A 20,262-nucleotide genomic window follows, 5' to 3' on the forward strand; every position below is an offset into this window, starting at 1 on the left:
AATCCCTTAATTAACGCACACTTTGTTTATTACCAAGTAAAACAACTATTTCTTACGGTACACGTGAAAATAAAAGAAAACTGCCACATTTCTAGTAGGTAGGCGTTCAATAGTGTTTGGACATATTTCAACCGTAATATTAAGGCATTACGGTCGACATCTAGGTATCCATGCATTTTTGAACGCCACTGTATAGTTAAAATTTTTCGAACTGATCTTGTTCACTTACCTGTACTAACAATGGCATTGTTCTATTACAATCCTATTATCTGCTTTTGTTCTCGTAGGCGCCAACCAATTTACTTACAAAATAAGTTAGAAGTACATTGCATGTATATTGAATTTTAAACCTTATTTCTTGTTGAATGGGGTTAAAATGGTCTAAAAAGATAATATCATATTCAATCTTTTGGAAAGTCACATGCACCTTAGTCACGACAGGGACGTATTTTGGTGTTAAATAAAATATGTAGAAAGATAAAAATGTATAATTATTAATAATAATTTATTATACATATTAGTTAACAAAAATAATCACATTTAATCAAAATCAACAAGTTCTTATACAAATATATATCAATATTCAATCTGCGAAATGTTTTACGTGCTACTAGAGGCAAAAAAAGTTACATAAGTGTATATATAAAAAAATAATCCCATGTGTCCAAAATCAACAGATTCTTATACAAAAATATGCCTTTAATCTTAACACACACAATTTGATAACAGGCCAGGTAATTATTTTTTATTGGTGTCTCGCTCGCTCTTTTATTAGGTATACTTTTAGGTATAGGTCAGAAAAAATTACCACTAAATAACATTCCGACATAAACAGATAAACCACGTGCTTATCAATTGCAACAATGCGAGTACGACCCTGGCGGCACATCTGTTATCTCTAAATGCAAAACGTGTGAAGTGTTATTCTTACCTTCAAAGCATTTTTATCCTTATGATAAGACTGTAGAGCCGATAATATAATGAAATTTTATGGTATCTCATAGCTGTTTTTCTACTGAGTGCATTCTTTTTGAGTGTCGATGGTGGTTAAATGCAAAAAAGTTAGGTTAGCCATTATTTAGTTAGTGTATTTTGTAGTCTATTGTTTAAAGAAATAGAGTCGTTAATCTATACTAACATTTCAAGGCGGTTATAATCCGCTTTTACTACGAGGTGATTATCCTAATTTGTGGTTTACCATCCACCAGATAATAGGATTGTAATAGAACAATGCCATTGTTAGTACAGGTAAGTGAACAAGATCAGTTCAAAAAATTTTAACTATACCTACCTTAAACATACATGCTCCGAGCGAGTGTATTATCCTGTGTTAATTTTATGCATCATTTGTATAAAGGTGTTGTACTATTTTCTCTTACACGGAATTAAAGAGAGGAATAAAGTTCGCGAGCGGGTATTTCATTGGAATATCGCGTTATGGCATTTAATTTTAATAATTTTGTACGTTTTTGTACTAAAGCTACTTTTATATAAGTGTGTGCGTGGCTCCACTCCTTATCCATCATATTTTTACATCAATATGCCAAAATAAAACTATGTGTTCTTTAGACATGTGTAAGTAATGCTCGTAATATCACAAATGAGATATCTCTCGAACACGTAATATGCCATTACGTATCTCTCCGCGAAATCAACCAGTACTTCAAACATCACGCATCACGCGAGCCGCACCGAGCGCGCGAGCGCCAACGACCGGCCGAAGCGGGCGAAATGGATTCAATTCCAAATACATTGACTCGCCGATATGAACGGTCAGTTCAAGTCTACGCACGGAGCGCGTAATGTGTAATGTCACTTGTGATAGTGTCATGTTTGTTCGCCATGCCATGCCATCATTGATTTGTTATCTCGCTCGCACTCGCACTCAGTGCTCGCTCGCTCTCGCTCTGCGATGCTTTCGGCTATCTTCGGAACCATTCGGATAGGTCCGCTCGGCCGATAGCCGCGGTTTAAGTTGTCACTCACTAATATTTTTACGAATATGATTTTCTGCAATAGATTTAAAACTCTAATGCGTCCGCGTAGAGCTTAAAATGTTTTCTTATAATACAAGAAGGACGCGGTCAAATGGAGTAATTTATTTGCGATTTTGAATTTGACGAAAAGAAAACCGTTTATTATTATTGTTGTGAAATGTTTGATAGTTTGCTTGACTTTCGCGGTTCGCGGCAAACAAAGTACGAGTTAATACTTGTTTATCCTTTAATTTAATTGTGAATTAGTGCATATCGAGACTGACTGTAGAAATTCGAGTTGTTTATAAAGACTGATTGAACTAAATTGCAAATACGAGTATAGTTAAATTAAATTGTGAAAAGTGTAAATAATAGTTTCGTTATGGCAATATTCTGATAATGTATTAGTGCTGGTGACTTGGTGAGTAATCGCTTTTTTACGGACTATTGGTGACTTTAACTTGATTGACCTATTTAAAAAAATGGTTACAAACGAACTACTTTACGGAGAGAACCAAAGCGAGCAAAATGTACGCATTGTTATAGAATACTCGCCATATCGGGAAGCTCCATAGGCAATTATCTACCTCCGAAACTTACATACATATTTGATATTACATAATTACATTATTTTATAATTTATAAGAACTAACAAAAAATCTTTCACATAAAGGTGACAAAACGCAACGCGTAATAAATAGATCGATCGCCGATACGGATACGAGACGCCCTAGAATCACTAGTGCTGTAGAGTGCTGTATGCGCTGTAAGAGATAGCTGTAATGTGGCCATCTCGCGCGCGCCCGTGCGCTGTTTCACGGTCGGGTCATGTTTCGAGTGATGAGTGATGTGATATCTCAGTGTACCATTACGTGTTCGGAAAAGTGATGTGATATAGCATCACTTTTCGAAGCACTGTTTCGCGCATGTCTAGTGTTCTTCCCAATTTTGGATATCACCGTTAGTGGCGTTGGTCACGATCTCACTATGTAATGGCTCCTCTATACGATGGGCTAACGCCGGCTACTCCAAGGGACACATTTTTGCGTTAGAGGGAGCAAGTGATATTGCTATCTCATTCTACCGCATGGCTGCGTCCCTTGGAGTGGCTGGCGGTGGCCCATCGTGTAGAAGAGCCATGAGATGGAGGCGAAACGACAATCGTAAAGAAAAGATGCGATTTTTCTTATAACATAATTCTCAACTCACACAGAATACGACGTCATTCAACATTGTATGTTGTGTTGGTAGTCCCTAAAGCTACTTTTTTAATTTTAGTAATAACTAGATATAGAAGGTTTCGGATGCGTTAGCATTAAAATCTGAATATCGGTCAAGGATGTCTTAAATTTTTAGGGCTTCGTATTATTTCGATAAAACATCGATAATTGCTTTTTTCCCTATATAACTATAATGAATACCTATTTGTTTTTCACATAATTTATACCTACGATAGCTTTAGTAGTCCGTGTCGGATGCACACGTAACGTCGTAACGTTCGTCGGTTAACGTAAACTAGATAAATTTAAACTAAATTACAAATCAGCAGGTTGCAGAATACAGCCGTTAAATCTAGGATATGATCATGGAGAAATAGGTAAGCTTATAGACATAGAGTGTATAATCATACATTTAGTCTGTCAAGCTCAAGCCATTACAGTCAGTAGAAAAATACCGGCCAAGTGCGAGTCGGACTCGCACACGAAGGGTTCCGTACCACTACGCAAAAAATTCACGTTTGTTGTATGGGGGCCCCGCTTAAATATTTATTAAATTATTATTCTGTTTTTAGTATTTGTTTTTATAGGGGCAACAGAAATACATAATCATGGGACCAACTCTTTATAACTCAGTACCTACTGACTTAATAAAGGAGTCGAAAAGTGACACAATATTTAACAAAAAGCTAAAATTGTTACTCATAGAAAAAGCTTACTACTCAATTGACGAATTCATAGTCTCTGCGTAACGACCATTGATGTGTAGCATTATAGGCATAATTAAATTAATTAATTTATTATTGATAATAATATTTTTAAATATAAGAACTGAATGTCTTGTAAGTACCCAATTATTTTACCAATAAAAATCTGTATCTGTATCTGTGAAAATTTCAACTGCCTAGCTATCACGGTTCATGAACCGTGAATCTCATGAGATACAGCCTGGTGACATACGGACAGACTCTTGCTCAGTATAATTCCAAACCTCCCTGGCAACGGGAATGCAGTTATTTTTTAGCCACCACAGTGTAAATACACTTACAAAGACAATTTCGTAGTTAATGCAGAGCCCAGGGGCTACGTTATCTCAACCGAAGTATTTATGTTTATGTCTCTTATTGTTTGGCAGCAGTGTTTGTAGTTCCACTGTCAATATTTATTCGGTCTAGTTCTCGTCTTGTGGGCTTATTAGTGATTAATATTCATAGATACTTATTTCAACATATTGACTTGAAACATTCAATTTCACTGCCGTATTCGAACTTCAAGATATTCACAAGAGACGACACGTACTAGGTCCATTCCAGATACGTTATAGTTTAGATATCAACTAGTTCTCTTTTGCAGCACAATTCGGGCAACCAATGTCACATTTACGTTAGATAGAGTAGGATCACAGGGCGGACACGCCATACATCGAAAATCATTTGCGTTTATATGTGTGCACGGCACGTCTGTACACGCGTCATTGTGTGAGTAAGTGGCTTAGGGCTGACTCGTGCGGCGCGCGGGGAAGGCGAAGCCGAGGTTTGCCGAGGCCGGCCGCTGCGTTGCATAGTTAATTCGACCGAAATACGTAAAAAAACAAAATATAGGTTTATGTTTAACAAAATATAGGTTTATGTTTTATTTCGCTCCAATTGTTGAATTGGTTTTGTCAGTTTATAGTCCTGCACGTACATGGACTTTCAACACGCCATTATTAAATGTACCTTATTGTTGATGCCTATTGATTATTTTATATAACATACATAATTATTTCTTAAATTCTTAAAATTAAATTAAAAATCAAACGCGAATGTCCCGCGACCAACAAGTTCTTTTTTGTGAAAAGAGTGTTAAACTAAAAATAAAACATTTACGAGGAATATCTGTGTAGAAGGTCTAGTTACCTTAGGTACTTTAAATATTAAATGTTGGCTTAACATTCACAAATTCAACGAACGGGTTTTAATTCATATGATATTATTATTTTTACGCAAAAGTATAGCCTTATTTACTGATACATATTTCGTCTCTTTGGAAAACTATATTATTATTCATTTCTACAATAAGTAGGTATCCGTACTACCCGTACATCGCACAATACACCGGCATTTTGAACGTTGCGTCATCGCGTCGCGGCGTCGCTAGCCGAACTGAGGGTACGTCAGGAGTCCGTCAGAACTCAGTCGCGGGGCGAGGTAATCCGAGTCGGGGCGGGGCGGTGCGTGTCCGTTCTGTATGATAATACTATTACTTATTCTGTGGTAGGATATTGTCTATTAAGTAGATGTGAATTGGATCTCTAAGTCATATCCTGTGGAAATCGTGCAAGAGTATCTCCAGAATCGCGCAAATGTCAAATATGACAGGTTAGATCTTAAACATATCGTATCTTGGTGATGTTTAAAAGATATCTAATAGATGTCTATTTCAAAATCCGAATCGGGCCCTTATTTCAACATATTGATTTCAAACCATCAGAATGGTAAAGCCATAAACCAAAATTCAGATAACAGAAATGAAATTTCAAGTGTTAAGTCGATTGAATTCTAATAAATTCGTTATCGGTCGTTGAACTTCTAACTTCTAATACGAAACCAGTCCTATGTTTTGGGAGTTCACTAACCTCATCGTTTGGCAAGGAAGTAATCAGACCATGTCAATTATCTCACATAAGACTTGTGACTGTTTCGCTTGCAATTTAGTAATGTTTATCAACAATATATGATATGATATGAAGTAGAGGTTTACCCGTGAAAAAATGGCACCACGGATGTGAAGAGTCACGTACTTACTTAATAGTAATGCTACGGTTTTCACTTAAGTAATTATTGGACCGGTCGTAAGTTTGTTTGCCAAAAAAAATACTGCCGTATTCGAACTTCAAGATATTCACAAGAGACGACACTTACTAGATCCATTCTAGATACGTTATAGTTTAGATATCAACTAGTTCTCTTTTGCAGCGCAATTCGGGCAACCAATGTCACTTTTACGTTAGATAGATTAAGCTATCTATACTATCTATTAGATGTGAATTAGATCTCTAAGTCATATCTTCTGGAAGTCGTTCAAGAGTATCTCCAGAATCGCGCAAATGTCAAATTTGACAGGTTAAATTAGATCTTAAACATATCGTTATCGTATCTTGGTGATATCTATAAGATGTCTAATAGATGCCTATTTCATAATCCGAATCGGGCCCATAGTCTTGAAATAATTTATTAAGTCGAAGCATGTTTTATAAAATAGTTTTTATTTTTCAATCACGCACATAAGAACTTTCAGTGTTTTAAAAGGCTATGCTGGCTGAAAACGAAAATTATATGGAACAATGAAAATTGTTAGTAGTTATTACATTTTACCAGTTCTTTAGTAGACCCCAAATGAAAAGGATAAAACAACCCGGCTTACCGTTGCTTGTATACCAAAAGAGAGAGGTGGCTAGTGAATAGGAGACAGGGTACATGGCGCGGCATGAGCGCATTGTCGCAAGGGCCGCCGCACCGGCCGCGCGTGAACGCAGGCGCATACGCGATCGATCAGTGATCTACGATACTCGAGTGTTTGTAAATATCGTCCCCGCTTAGCCTTCGCTATCGATTCGGTATTGATTTTTGTGCGGAATGAATACGTTTGTTTAGGAAGCTTTGCTTCTTTTGTTTTTTAAATTACATTGTGTATTGTTTGTTTTTTTTTCTTTTAACGTTAAGTTGTTGTACATTAGTCTTGCGGTTGTTGGTTTGTATCTTTAAGTTAAATAATCGTTTCAGTAAGTACCAGTAAGATTGAATACTGTTTGTTTAGCTTATCTTCCTTTGTTTTGATTACATTTAAAAATATTCCGTCGTGCGGTCTTCGGTATCCGTAGGTCCTATACCGTCGGTATTTTATCTAATGATCATGACTTTTAATTAGAACGGCCTTCGCATCTATCGTTTAATACTTCCGCCTTCAACGCTATTGGATGCACTTCATTTATTCCACTTGAAAAGTAATCTAGACTGTTGAAATGCTTTGTTTTACATTGAAATTTATTGCTTGGAAAGGTTTGAGTGGTTATGAAACTTATTATTATAATAGCTAGTAGGCGATGCGATGCGATAGGCGAACGTGCTTACGATCACGGCTCGGGTCTCGGGCAGAAATTTGATAGCCATATGATACAGTGTTTGTGGGTCAGCGCTTTGCGATCTGTAGATGCGTTGTTAGTTATAGGTAATAGGTATAGGTGTTTACACTGAGAGAAAAATCATCACCAGGAATTAAAAAACAGTTCTGTACTGGGGGAAAAAATGAAGTTTTATAGTTCGTTTTTTTTAGCATTAGAAAGAACTCCACAGAAGCAAGCGTGCAGTTTTTATCAGGCTCTTTAGTTGTTAATAATTATTGAATTATCTAATGTAGCATGGTCAATACATATAATTTACTTCAAATTATTACCGCTAAAAGTGCCGAATTTGGAACCACAAGCTTACTTCTGCGAAGTTCTTTCTAATGCTAAAAAAAACGAACTATAGTAATAATGGACGTCTCACTATTTCTGTATAGTTTATTTATTTCTACAAACAGCTCAGTAATCCCAAATATAATTTCAACAAACAGATAATAGAAATTGCAAGAACTAATAGAAATTGCAAAAGTCAATTTGTTCCTATTAGTTAACTCTCCTTGTCCCCGGATTAAGTTTATTTTTGTAATTCTAAGTGTGTTTTTGTTGTACTTTTCTCTCAGTGTAGCTACTTATTTTAATACAATAGCGTAACGATGTCGTTGGGTGATGGATTTACAGAGAAGGTCGTTAATATATTATTTCCTTTAAAGTGTCAAAGTAAACTTCAGTCAATTTAGCTCGAAAGAAAGTTCATGTATTGTTTATTATGTGATTCAAGTTATAAGCCTTAATTCCATTTGCCTCAAGTCGGATCTTAGATATTATGAACTTTTAATGAGTGAATACCAAAAAAATTGTTAGTAAGTACATAGTTAAGGACCCGTAATTAGTCGTTAAGTTAATTGATTCCATTGTGTTACGACAATTAAGCTATTTCTATTTAAGTTAGGTTCCTACCTATATGCGTGAAAGTGGTTTTGCGGACCTGTATGCTATAGACATATATTGTGTATGAATTAAGTACAATATTAACACAATTTACAATTAAATGAATAACACAAATGAATGAATGGTGTCGGTTTATTTGACGTTTATAAGCGCATTGTACCGAATATGACTACTTGAATAAACTATTTTTTATCTTTATCTTTGAATCAATTAAATAAGACTAATTACAGCTTCTTAAGTACGTACAATTTTATCCAATTCACTCTAATAGGTTTATTCTGTAATTTAATGCTACTGCTTCGCCTATCAAATAGGTATACTTACTTACGAGTATAAGTATAAGGGAATTTGGCCATCATAGATGACCTTACAAGTCTAAATAACGGTTGCCCTTGAGCTCTCTTTTTATTTGGCCCTTTTCGTACGTTCATTCAATAAGTACTTACCGGTTCAACAATACCGGTTTGGCGTAGTCTTTAGTGGGGTAATGAATAGTAAAGTGCCAAAGAAAACATCAAGAATATGCCATTTACACTACAAATTATGTAGGTGTACGTCAGGTCTTTCGTTTAGGAGCAGTCTTTCATATTAATTGTTACACCAGTGTAAATTTTTAGATACGGGGCTGTCCATAAATTACGTCATCGATTTTTGACGATTTTTGACCCCCCCACCCCTATAATCATCCAAAAATCATGCTTCAAATGACCCCATTTCCTTCTACTTCATGCTACCGTCATTCGATGTCCAGACCCCCCCCCCTTATTTGAAATGACGTAATTTATGAATAGACCCTACGTACCTAATACAAAATCTAAAACCTCATTCATCATTCATTCATCATCATCATCATTCATTCCTTCATCATCATTTTTCATCATTATCATCTCATCATTTTTCTTAAAAAAAATTACTATTGTTATTTTCAATTTTAATCTGAACCTAGTGCTGCTATAATGTTACAAAGGGCATCAAAAAGATAAAGGATAATAAATATCCAATCCTCATCTAATTTGAATAAAATGTTACAATGTAGGCATTCTGTGGACGTACATCCAGTCGTTTGCGACCAACAACACGGCGCATAAACATCATTATTGTCTTACTCGGCGCAATGATGTACCTACATAACTACAGTAAGTAGATGTAGAGCGCGTGTAAATAAAATCATAGTAAAACTTTAACAACAGTATGTAAATCCTACGATGTAGATGTCCTGCGGACACTCATCCTGTAGTTTTCAAACAGTACGGGCGTCCAACTTTCTTACTGTTACTTTTATGAAATTATTAGGGATTTATTGAAATATTTTTTTTTCAAACAAGACCAAGATGACATGCCTATCGTCTAGGTATTGTATTCGAATGGTAGATGTCACTTTCAGGACAAAGGACCTTAAGTTCGATAGCTTTAAAGTTAATAAACTCACAGCGAAATAAAAGGTAATCGTTAGGACGTTCGATAGCCTAATCCTCAGGTTTGTTACCTGTATTCCAGTGGGTAGATGGAAACAAGTTAAGGACACTTTAGATTCGGCATCAGAAAAGAGGAAAATAAGAACGATATTCTAGTCTAGCTCTAAGCTTACTGCTGCATCTAGTTATACTGTGCCGTGACTCAGTTAGCCGTAGGTGTCTCATTTCGCATGCGCTCGCGCTGCGCCTAGGAAGTGCATTCGTTTTACATCGCGAATTATCCGTCGGTCACGTACGCCGCCTAAGGAACCGCTTTAAAACACTTTTCATGCTTGTCAAGACAGTTTAAACACTTGATGTTGAACTTAAAATTGGTTTCTTTAATTGGCTTTTCCGTTTTTTACACAACACAACATACACAAACATAAAATTTGGTACGTTTTGCTTTTTGTTGGTATATTGACTACATTTACTTACCTACCCATATTGTAACTTTCCTCGATTGATTCTGCAATTTCAATATGGGTACCTACAGTCAGCAGCAGAAGTTGCTAAGCGGGCGAGGTGTTCAAAATGATCTTGATGCGACTTTATTGTTAAGAAAATAAGGGGTGTCAAGGTAATTTTAAACACCTCACCCGCTTAGCAACTTCTGCAGCTGACTGTACCACCGTTTGCTTTCGTAAAGCTGTTGTGTGGGGTGACATATTCGTTCAATCGAAAAAGCCCCTTAATAAAGAAAAAAAAAAAGCTGTTGTGTGATTAATTAGACATCCTGTAATCGTTTTCTGCAGATTTTTCTTAATGGGACTAGTTGATCTATTTTTGGCCGTTGTGTATATTTCTAACAGACATTCAACTCCAGGTTAGCGTTTTGTTAAAGTTTGTCCAATATCTTTATTTACCTATGTAAACCTACCGGATGGGCCTCTATCCGGTTTGCTCTGGCGGATCACGTGCCGTCAACGGTAAAATTTCTCCACAGCGACATGACTATAAAGCAATTAAAACGGTCCGTAGCGTTTTTTAACTGTAATCTCAAGAAAAAAATGCCGGATGGCGAATTGGCGACCTTATCAAAACACGTTGGTTTCGCAGGTCATTGACCCTTTCGTTTGTTATTGCCGCTCGTAACACAATCACACCGATTATCGAACTGGGCTATATTGAGCACCGTTTAACTACCTACATCGCATGCAGTTGCATACTTTGTTGGCTATTTCAATTTGCAACTAACGCTACGTCTTACGTAGGCGAACAACGCACGAACGCGGCGCGGCGCGGCGCGGCGAAAGCGGCCGCCGCCGCGCCGCGCCGCGCCGCGCCGCCTGACATTCGCGTGCAAATCGCGCCGCACCGCGTTCGCAACGAGATCGCTTACGTAGGACACTTCTATGGGCATCAAAGGATTGATTTCGCCGCGCCGCGCCGCGCCGCGTTCGCGCGTTGTTCGCCTACGTAAGACGTAGCGTAAGCAGTCAAGATCTTTTAATGCCTCATAAGCTCATATCCTAGATTGCAATCTGGATTTTTTAGTATTTTATGACAGATTATAAAAATTATCAAGCACGATCTCTCGAGTTTTTGAAAATGATAGTTTATCCGTAATCTTGTGATGAGAAGCTTTTGGCAAGTAAACACTAATATAAATAGGTATCTCAGGAGTAATATAACGTAAACTACGTAGAGGATACACTAGTAGTATGGGTAAAACGTACACATACCTACATATTGGGATAATCGCGAAATGATATCATTTTTATAATGTAGCTTGAACAGAGGGTGATGACACCCGAACGAGCCTACGGTAGAACAAGTTTCGGTGACAGCCGTGTAATTTTATTGTTTCGTGAACCAGATCGAAATGTCAGAACCACCGTTAGGTGTGAATGTGCCGATAGCGGAAACTGTCAGTAGTACTATCGCAGTACCAACCTAACAATGGATGACGGTTATATGAACTTTATCCTCTCGGTTGCGGTCGGAAGTTGTCAGTAATACCACAGAATAAAGAATAGTACTACCGTACAGTAACAAAAATAAACTAAATCCGGGGACAAGGAGAGTCAACTAATAGGAACAAATTGACTTTTGCAATTTCTATTAGTTCTTGCAATTTCTATTATCTGTTTGTTGAAATTAGATTTGGGATTACTGAGCTGTTTGTAGAAATAAATAAAACTTTACAGAAATAGTGAAACATCCATAATTATTACTAAAACTTAATTTTTTCCCCCAGTACAGAACTGTTTTTTAATTCCTGGTCATGATTTTTCTCTCAGTGCATGCTGACCCTTTCTAATATATGACACTATCCCTTTCGGCTATTTTCTTATCTGTGGTCGTGCACGCAAAAGGAAGTCAAGTGGTGCCAACCCTAATAATTGCTCGGAGCAATGCTGAGCCGAGCGGAGCTGAGTTTGACCGAAGTCAGGAGTTTCGCACCCCTGGTAATACCGGTGTTACAGTACCAACCTAGCAATAATGGACGGCGATAACGATAACTTTATCGTTTAGATTAGATTATTTTGAAATTAGGAATAAAAGCTGAGACTAGTTTTTTGGGTGCTCTTGCTTGTATCAGAAGACAATTGATTTGCAGTGTAGTTAGTTACCATGCAGGAACAGTAGTTACCTCTACTTGATTGGATAGGATCTTAGTTGTTCTTTGCCTATTGTCATAGTCGCTTAAGGTTATAACAGCAGTAATGATACTGTAAATATTTCGCGAATATATGACTATTAACACTCTTGACAGTACTATTGGCAGTACACTCATTGGGTACTTAACCGCCGATAAAAAGTTACTATTATGAGTAAAAAGGAAAACTGGTGAGTTTCATGCATTGCTTTTTTTCGCATCCTAAAGAATGAAAACTATTAAACAAGCTTTAGCTGCTTCCTTCCAGAATAGGGACATAAGCAGGTACTCATGCGAATACTAAGCTTCCAAATACTGCGACTATTTTGCTGAGAATCTTGTATCTATAAACACTGTACTTTGGCATACAACGTACCGATGTAAAATGTACATTAAACCGCTATGTACCTTACTGCGTAGGGGTATATCAAACCTGCACCTTCGGGAAACAAACGACTCCATTTACTAATCACCCGATTTATTCCTAACTATGCTATCCCGCAGAACTGTTTGTAATATCAATATCTTAGATATAACAAATGTAGTTATTACAGATATGGTCCGGAGTTTGTATATAGTGATCAATTGGAGAGGCTTACGTTCAGCAATAGACGTTTGTGACTGTGACTGACCTGAATTTTCGCGAGATGCACTGAGATATCAGAATATAGTATATCAAATAAATAACATGTTTTAACATTCACTTCAATACGCTCCTGATCGCCCGACTTCGGTCAATAATTCATAAACGACAGCATTCCAAGAAAACACAAGCTCAATCAATTTCAAAAGCTCATTAGACTTTTTAGATGTAGTAACAGTCCTACTGCCGTATTCGAAATTCAAGATATTCACAAGAGAAGACACGTACTAGATCCATTCTAGATACGTTATAGTTTAGATATCAACTAGTTCTCTTTTGCAGCGCAATTCGAGCCACCAATGTCACTTTTACATTACATAGATAGAGTAAGATATCTATTAGGTGTGAATTGGATCTCTAAGTCATATCCTGTGGTAATCGTTCAAGAGTATCTCCAGAATCGCGCAAATGTCAAATTGGTTAGATCTTAAACATATCGTTATCGTATCTTGGTGATGTCTAAAAGATATCTAATAGATATCTATTTCATAATCCGAATCGGGCCCCTAGTCAACTTTACTGTTTCGGGCGTTATTTAATACTTCTGTTTGGTTTAGTTACCGCTCTTTGGCGTTATTTATCGCTTTACGATCGGGGTCAATGTGACAGGGGCTTTGGAAACAATTATTGTTGACATTAAACTAAGAAAAGCCGCGTGCATATTATGAGTGATTTATGATTACGTTACTCAAAGGAACTAAGCATCAAATGAAATTGTAGTCAATAATGAATTCCATGCCAATAACTTGTGCCTGAAGTGTGAATTTAGACCCATTCCAAAGAATGCAAAAACTTGGCAAGCGTTAACCTTTGACGTAGCATAAAATAAGTTTTCCTTTCTTCCCCACTCAAATGACCCAGATGCAATTTTTAATTTTTTAATAAAGATGAGGTGGGAAAACGTTCTAGCCGACTTGCTTAATTACCCTTGTTTTTGCAATGCTTTATGTTTTTGATATTGTAAGATTGTGTCTTCAGAATTGTGAGTAACTTCAGAGTGTTATAGCTCACGATTTGTCAGTCAAAGTACTGAGCGAATGCCCTGGTTCGCAACTTCGCATTAAGTAGTACCTTCTAAAAGCCGCCTTTGAGAAACCATTTCAATGGTTACTGTAGTTATTAGGTCAACACGCCGCTCTGCACTCGCAGCGAGGATTAAGATTTATAGTGGACGATACCGTTTCTCCATACAAACGTAGACTACGTTTTGCTCTCTTGATATTAACATTACAGTATATAGAAAATTATTTTCACACGATTTGATACATATTAATCATAACTATGCCCCTTCGTTTGTTTGGATTTTATAATAAGAGCTGGGAGCTTCAAAACATATGTGATGTGAAAAGCAAAACGGCTCTGCCCATATATACTGACAATTTTGTTTCGAGCCCATGCATGCAGCACTGCTGTTGGAGAGGACAATATGATTTGGACAACTTTTTTGAAAAGTACATTTTTTCAGCAATAAAAGAGTCATGCAAATATAAAATAAACTAGATTAAACATTACTATTATGGTTCCCATTACTGGGTAATTTTATATTCATGTGTAAAATTTATTAGAATAAACAAATTTGTTGTGTGGAACTAGACGAACTAATCGGGGCTCGTATAGTGTGTTGAGGATTGTTGTTAGGAAGCCGTTTCAGCCTACTCGCAATCAGTGTTTGCTGTTATATTAGGTTGGGTATATTAGGCTTCGATAACACTTGCTTTTAATTGGCCGTTTATATTTAATGATATTGCTGATCCTTTAAAGGCTTTAAAGATATACTTTTAAGTGGAATTTCATCATCTGCAAACTAGGACAGATACTTACTCCATCAGACTAGATTCTTTAGTCTGCTGTTGGATTTAGATAGATATCCATGTACCCATTCGATTTTAAAATCAATAAATAACTTGTTGTTGTTGCTAAAGCGACTGTATCATAATATCTTCCTTTTTTTACATTTCGGGATAGTCGAAGAAGTAATCAGTTGGGTTTATACTTTTGAACTTAATTAAGGCTCCAACCTATAGGTATAATAGCTAGCTCGATGGACTACCCTGATAACTTTGGTTCGGCGTCAGATCACCTCAGTATACTCCTAGATTCAATTCTGTTTTAAAACGCGATTTCTTAATAAAATAACAGAAAACTATAAAGAAAGCCATAATTTCCACTCTGTTGGTAACTGCCGGGTCGGTACTTAAATGCGTTTTTAATGTCTTAACATGCGGAGCAGTTTATTATCGTTAATCACGCGTTTCCTTTCATACTGGACGGGCATGATTCTCGGCCAATAATCAGACCAATTATACAATACCCCTTACACCCCTAATAGCTGCTCAGGTGATTTAACAACCATAAATTGAGCTATATTTGATAGCTTTTCGCAGTGAAACAGCAAAGGGTGTCGTAAACATGAATATCTCCGAAATTGATTTCAGGCAGCATGTTCTGTTCTCGTTGTGGTTAAGTATTAGACACTGGAGTCCTATTAGAACGTTATAAACGGTTTATTCAAGTGCATCTTCCTTGGTGATGCACTTATATTGGTGCGACTGACACTTTATTAGTTTATCCTGAGTGCACTTGCAAAACCAGTCCGAATAAACTCAATGCCACTCGCTTTTTACTTACCGTAAGCGGTGTGGCAGCTCTCTTTGTGACATACAGTTAGTAGCACAAGTGAACCAATGTCAATGACTCTCATATATTTATCGTGTAAAAATTAAAGGGATAAACAGTCTCGCTTGAATACTTTTATTATAAGAAACTGTACACTATTAACTTACATTTAAGTGTAATCATTAAGTTTGAAATCACTGTAATAAACTTTTATACTCAAATTAACATTGAATCAGTTTTGCTCCTCCTAGTAAGATAAACATTGAATCAGTATTGCACCATATATTTATGAGAAATTTTACACTATTAATATTTTGTCCATAGTCCTTTGGCCTTTTTTACTGCAGCCAAACGCTTACCCATGCCCTTTACTACTTTTTCACAGTACGCAGGCGACAGTAACTCCCATTGTTCTTGAACTCGAGCCCACAATATGTGTAATGACGATGGCGGTGAGTCGTAGTTATTCACTAACGCTTTTTTTAACATAGACCATAGGTTTTCGATGGGGTTTAAATCGGGACTTTGAGCTGGCCATTCTAACACATGAAAACCCTGTTCAGACAACCATTTTTTAACAACTTTTGCAGTGTGTTTAGGGTCATTATCGTGTTGAAACCATATTTCGTTGACTGGGAACGGCATATTCTCCAGCGTTTCCCCTAACTGCCTCTTTAATATGTCAAGATAGATCTCTTTGTTCATTATCCCATCAATTTTACGAATAGAACCAGGTCCAAAACAAGTCATACAGCCCCACATTTTGATGTTACCACCTCCATGTTTAACAGTTTGTATGAAATCTCGCACATTCATCCCTTCTCCTTCTCTTTTCCAATTCCATTGACGGCCGTCCGTTGAGTATCTGTTAATTTTAGTTTCATCTGAGAAAATTACCTTCGCCCAGTCTTCCTCTGTCCACGTTTCGTACTTCTTCACGAATGCTTGTCGAGCTTTTACATTTTTCTTACTAATAAGCGGTTTCTTTTTCTTCTCCACTGCTCGGAATTTTGCACCCTGAAGACTTCTTATCACTGTCCATTTACTTACGACCTTTCCTGTTTGTTTTCGTAAGAGTGAGGCGGCATGCGATGTGGATTTTGCTTCGCCAGTGACCATATAATGTACAATTCTACGCGTGTCTTGCGGGCTTAACTTTTTTGTTCGCCCCCCACTGTTCTTTTTCAAAGGTTTTGTACATTTTTGTCTTATTCTCTGCACAGCCGACTGGCTTACGGTTAATTTCTTGGCTATTTTCCTAGTCGACAGCCCTTCCTCCAACATTTTTTTAATCAAATCATTGATAGGCTTGGTAAACGGTTTCATGGCTAACGTTTTATTTTCAATTATGACACATCATTAAAATAAATGCACATCGGATATAAGTTTAGTTTTAAGTCCGATTAATCAAACGGCCTGCTATCGAAAGAGGTCGGAGCAAAATTGATTCAATACTAATATGACCTTATAGAGAAAATGCATTGCTTCAATCTGTAATTATGTAATGGCAGACCATCTCTATATAGTACACTAACAGAAAATAGTGAAATATAAAATTAATTAGTTATCGTTTTTATGTAAAGTAAAGGTACATGTCAAAGTAGTGAACATTGGTTCACTTGTGCAACTAACTGTACATATAATTTCTTACCTTGTTTCCTATTAACATTATTGTTAATCTAGTAGGTAGGTAAATATATATATATTATTTCTCGTTCACAAGAAAAGCACACCGGATGGCAATAACAGTGAAGGTTAAAACGGCACCGGCCGCTTCTCTTTGAAATGTTCTATTTAAACCGCATGGTCGTAGGTCCCATTATTTCTATTTGTAGTTTAATACGTTAAGGCCCATTATGACTTGTTAAAACATTATAATTGAATTATTTTGGATACGAGCCCACAATGAAAAGACTTGCGCAATATTGTTCTATGTCTATGTCTAACATACTTTCTATAAAAGTCCTATTATTAGGTACATAACATATTTGTGGTAAAAACAACTCTAGATACCAAAATATTATCTAACTTTTCTCCATAGCAACAGAAATCTTCCTGTTGCTGGTATTTTACTGGTAGCAAATATTCAAATACAAAATCATAATAAATATCTCTTTTTTAAACAGACGATTCAAATATTGCAATAGCTCCAAGCGACTTTGTTATTTGCTTGTTAAGTTGTCATGTCCTGGTCATGTCATGTTTATAGACAGGCAGGTCTTGATCTGACACTGTTTTAAAACAACTTTTGGCATTGCATTTCATTTTAAATAAGTACCTACATAAAACGGATAATATTTAAATTGTTTCTGCTTCAGTGGACGGAAATTTTTGCACTTAAGTGGAAACATCAACCGCGACGGCTTTTTCAAGTGTTTACATTTCCATAGCCTATCGGGCTAGGTACTTTAGACTTTATTATGCTTGCAAGCCACATTTGCCCCAGCAATTACAATATCTAGTTTATGTTCAGTTCAATGACCGGCAGACCGATAAGATGTACATCATCAAAAGCTAGATTATTCCCTGATACCGGACGACGGAGTTAATGAACTCCACAAGGCCACTTCGTCCTCGATATAACTATAAAACCTTTAAGTTTTATTGATTCCGATTCATTCTGTAACAAAATTACCCGATATCGAATATCTTTACTGCGATTAAGCGTCCATATTTACATACATTACCGAGTCATAAAATGTTTTTAAATTCAGGGTACGCTTTGTGTATTAAGTGCCGAGGAAAATGATGTGCAAATAAAGAAAAAAAACTATGTGAAACTGTGAATAAGATCTACCAAAATGGGAAGCGGGAAATTCGGTTTCAATGTTAAAAAGGACAAGGTGAACGCGGAAGAGGCTAATAAGACTGAGTTTAGTGTTAAGGATAGCATTCGAAAGATACAGAAGAAATTAAAGAAGACTGAAAAACAAAAACAGAAGACTGAACATGTCAAGGAGAAGACTATTTGGTGGAACCAATGCGGTGGTTGTAAGTTTTATTTTATTTTGTACAGTACCGGATATTTCCAAAGTTTATACAGACTACCTATCTTCAGTAGTCTTCCTTGCCTCTTACTTGGATATTTATTTAAGTACAAATCGTTTATTATTTATGATCATACTTAATAACTGGCTAGTTTATGCTAGTTGGTTCCAACCACGTCATTTGACGATATAAAATGCATAAGATTACTGCCGTAGTTTCCGCCGAGGCCCTTCAAGGGCCAAGATTGTTACGCTCTTTGAATCTACAATGAAGGGAAATTAGAGCAGCAACCAGCAAAAGCTTTTGAAATCGACCAATACGAGGTCAACGTCGTGACCTTAAACGTCGCCTTCAAATCGTATGAGAGCCCTTCTAATGTTTTAAACATGGATTTCGGCATTGACTTTTGCGTATCATTAGCCCTGTCCCTAATATTGAGTACCACTTTTGCTTGTTGCGTAACCGAGTAATGCGTTATGGTTGAGCAACATGCAAGCTATATTATTTAACTGCATAATTCGTTTGTTAGTTAAAAAATGTATCTATAGTCTGATAAAAAAGAGTAGAAATTAAAAAGTGGCAATACTGTAGTATCGTCTTTTTCAAATCAATCTAAGACAACGGGACGACACTACAGTATTGCCACTCTTTAATTTTCTAATCCCTTTTTTTCAGACTATATTTTAACGTATTCTTAAAGTAAAGCGTTTTATTTCACCATATATAGCCGAGATGTCTTAAATAACAACGCTAAAGTGTGTCAGTGGAAAGCGCGAGAGAATCCCGAGAAATCTATGCGCTAACGACGCCGCGTGTGCGCGCGCCCCGTTTCCACTTTCTAAACTGGCTAGACTGCGCAGTTTATAGTTCAGGAACTGTTGCTCCGAACACGAAAGTTGTCTTATTGACATTTCCTTATTTGGCGGATGGTATCGCTGTGCAAATTGCAATGTTGCTTCTATGAAAATGTCAGTGCCTTTTGTTGTGTACAATTCCAAAAGTTAAACCTTTGTATCTTGATTCTGTTCTGACACGCTTACGCTTTATCCAATAATGATTTTCTTTTATAATAATATATGCTTCCCTGTCACCTCAAAAAGGGTTTAATTTTAAAGTCTCAGTAGAAGGTTCGCGTCAATTGTCATTAGTCAGGTTGTGATTGACATCGAAGGCCGGCGCAAGTGGTCATTATCGAAAGCCCTAGCAGCAGACAAGTATCTTGTAAGCCATTAATGGTGTCCGCTATTAAATACCACCTTATTTGGTTTTAACGAGTTATTAATCAGACGGACAGTTCGTAATGCACTCAGCATGACGTATCGACATCTTTCTCACTTCCGTAGACTGTATTTATAGTTATACTGTTTTTTCAATATCGCTTACCTAGTAACATATACCCCAATCTGACTGTATTGAATTATTGATTAATGTCAGGACCATTTTTAGATGTCTAGAGACTTGTTATGAAACTATTTTTAAAATGAATCATAAATTTATTTTGTATCAACTCATCACGACTTATTGGTTTAGCTCTATAGGTTATAATTGTTTTTTTTTAATTGGTAACTTAGTTGTAATTTGCGCGTCGTAGCAATTTACTTCTGCTATGAAATAGCTTTAAGTGAATAAAATTGCACATGCTATTATTCTAGCCCGTTAAAAATGTTATATAGTTTCACGTCTTTAACTATAGGTATAAGAAACAGGAAAGAT

General features: G+C 36.6%; 1 protein-coding gene across 2 annotated transcripts in view; it reads left to right on the forward strand.

The window, feature by feature from the left end:
* The window catches only part of LOC134672386 (long-chain-fatty-acid--CoA ligase 1), a 78,850-nt gene that overhangs the window by 32,682 nt on the left and 25,906 nt on the right, over nucleotides 1-20,262 (forward strand). Inside the window, exons 1-2 of one of the 2 annotated variants that reach the window (XM_063530258.1) lie at nucleotides 6,659-6,753; nucleotides 18,276-18,552. The exons of the other annotated variant lie outside the window; for it this stretch is intronic. Coding sequence (XP_063386328.1) covers nucleotides 18,363-18,552 — 190 coding nt within the window. The 5' untranslated portion in view covers nucleotides 6,659-6,753; nucleotides 18,276-18,362. Of the gene's footprint in view, nucleotides 1-6,658; nucleotides 6,754-18,275; nucleotides 18,553-20,262 lie in introns of those variants that run through there. 2 annotated transcript variants of the gene reach the window in all.

The sequence above is a fragment of the Cydia fagiglandana genome, chromosome 17 (genome assembly GCF_963556715.1).
Source record: "Cydia fagiglandana chromosome 17, ilCydFagi1.1, whole genome shotgun sequence".
NCBI classification, from domain to species: Eukaryota; Metazoa; Arthropoda; class Insecta; order Lepidoptera; family Tortricidae; genus Cydia; species Cydia fagiglandana.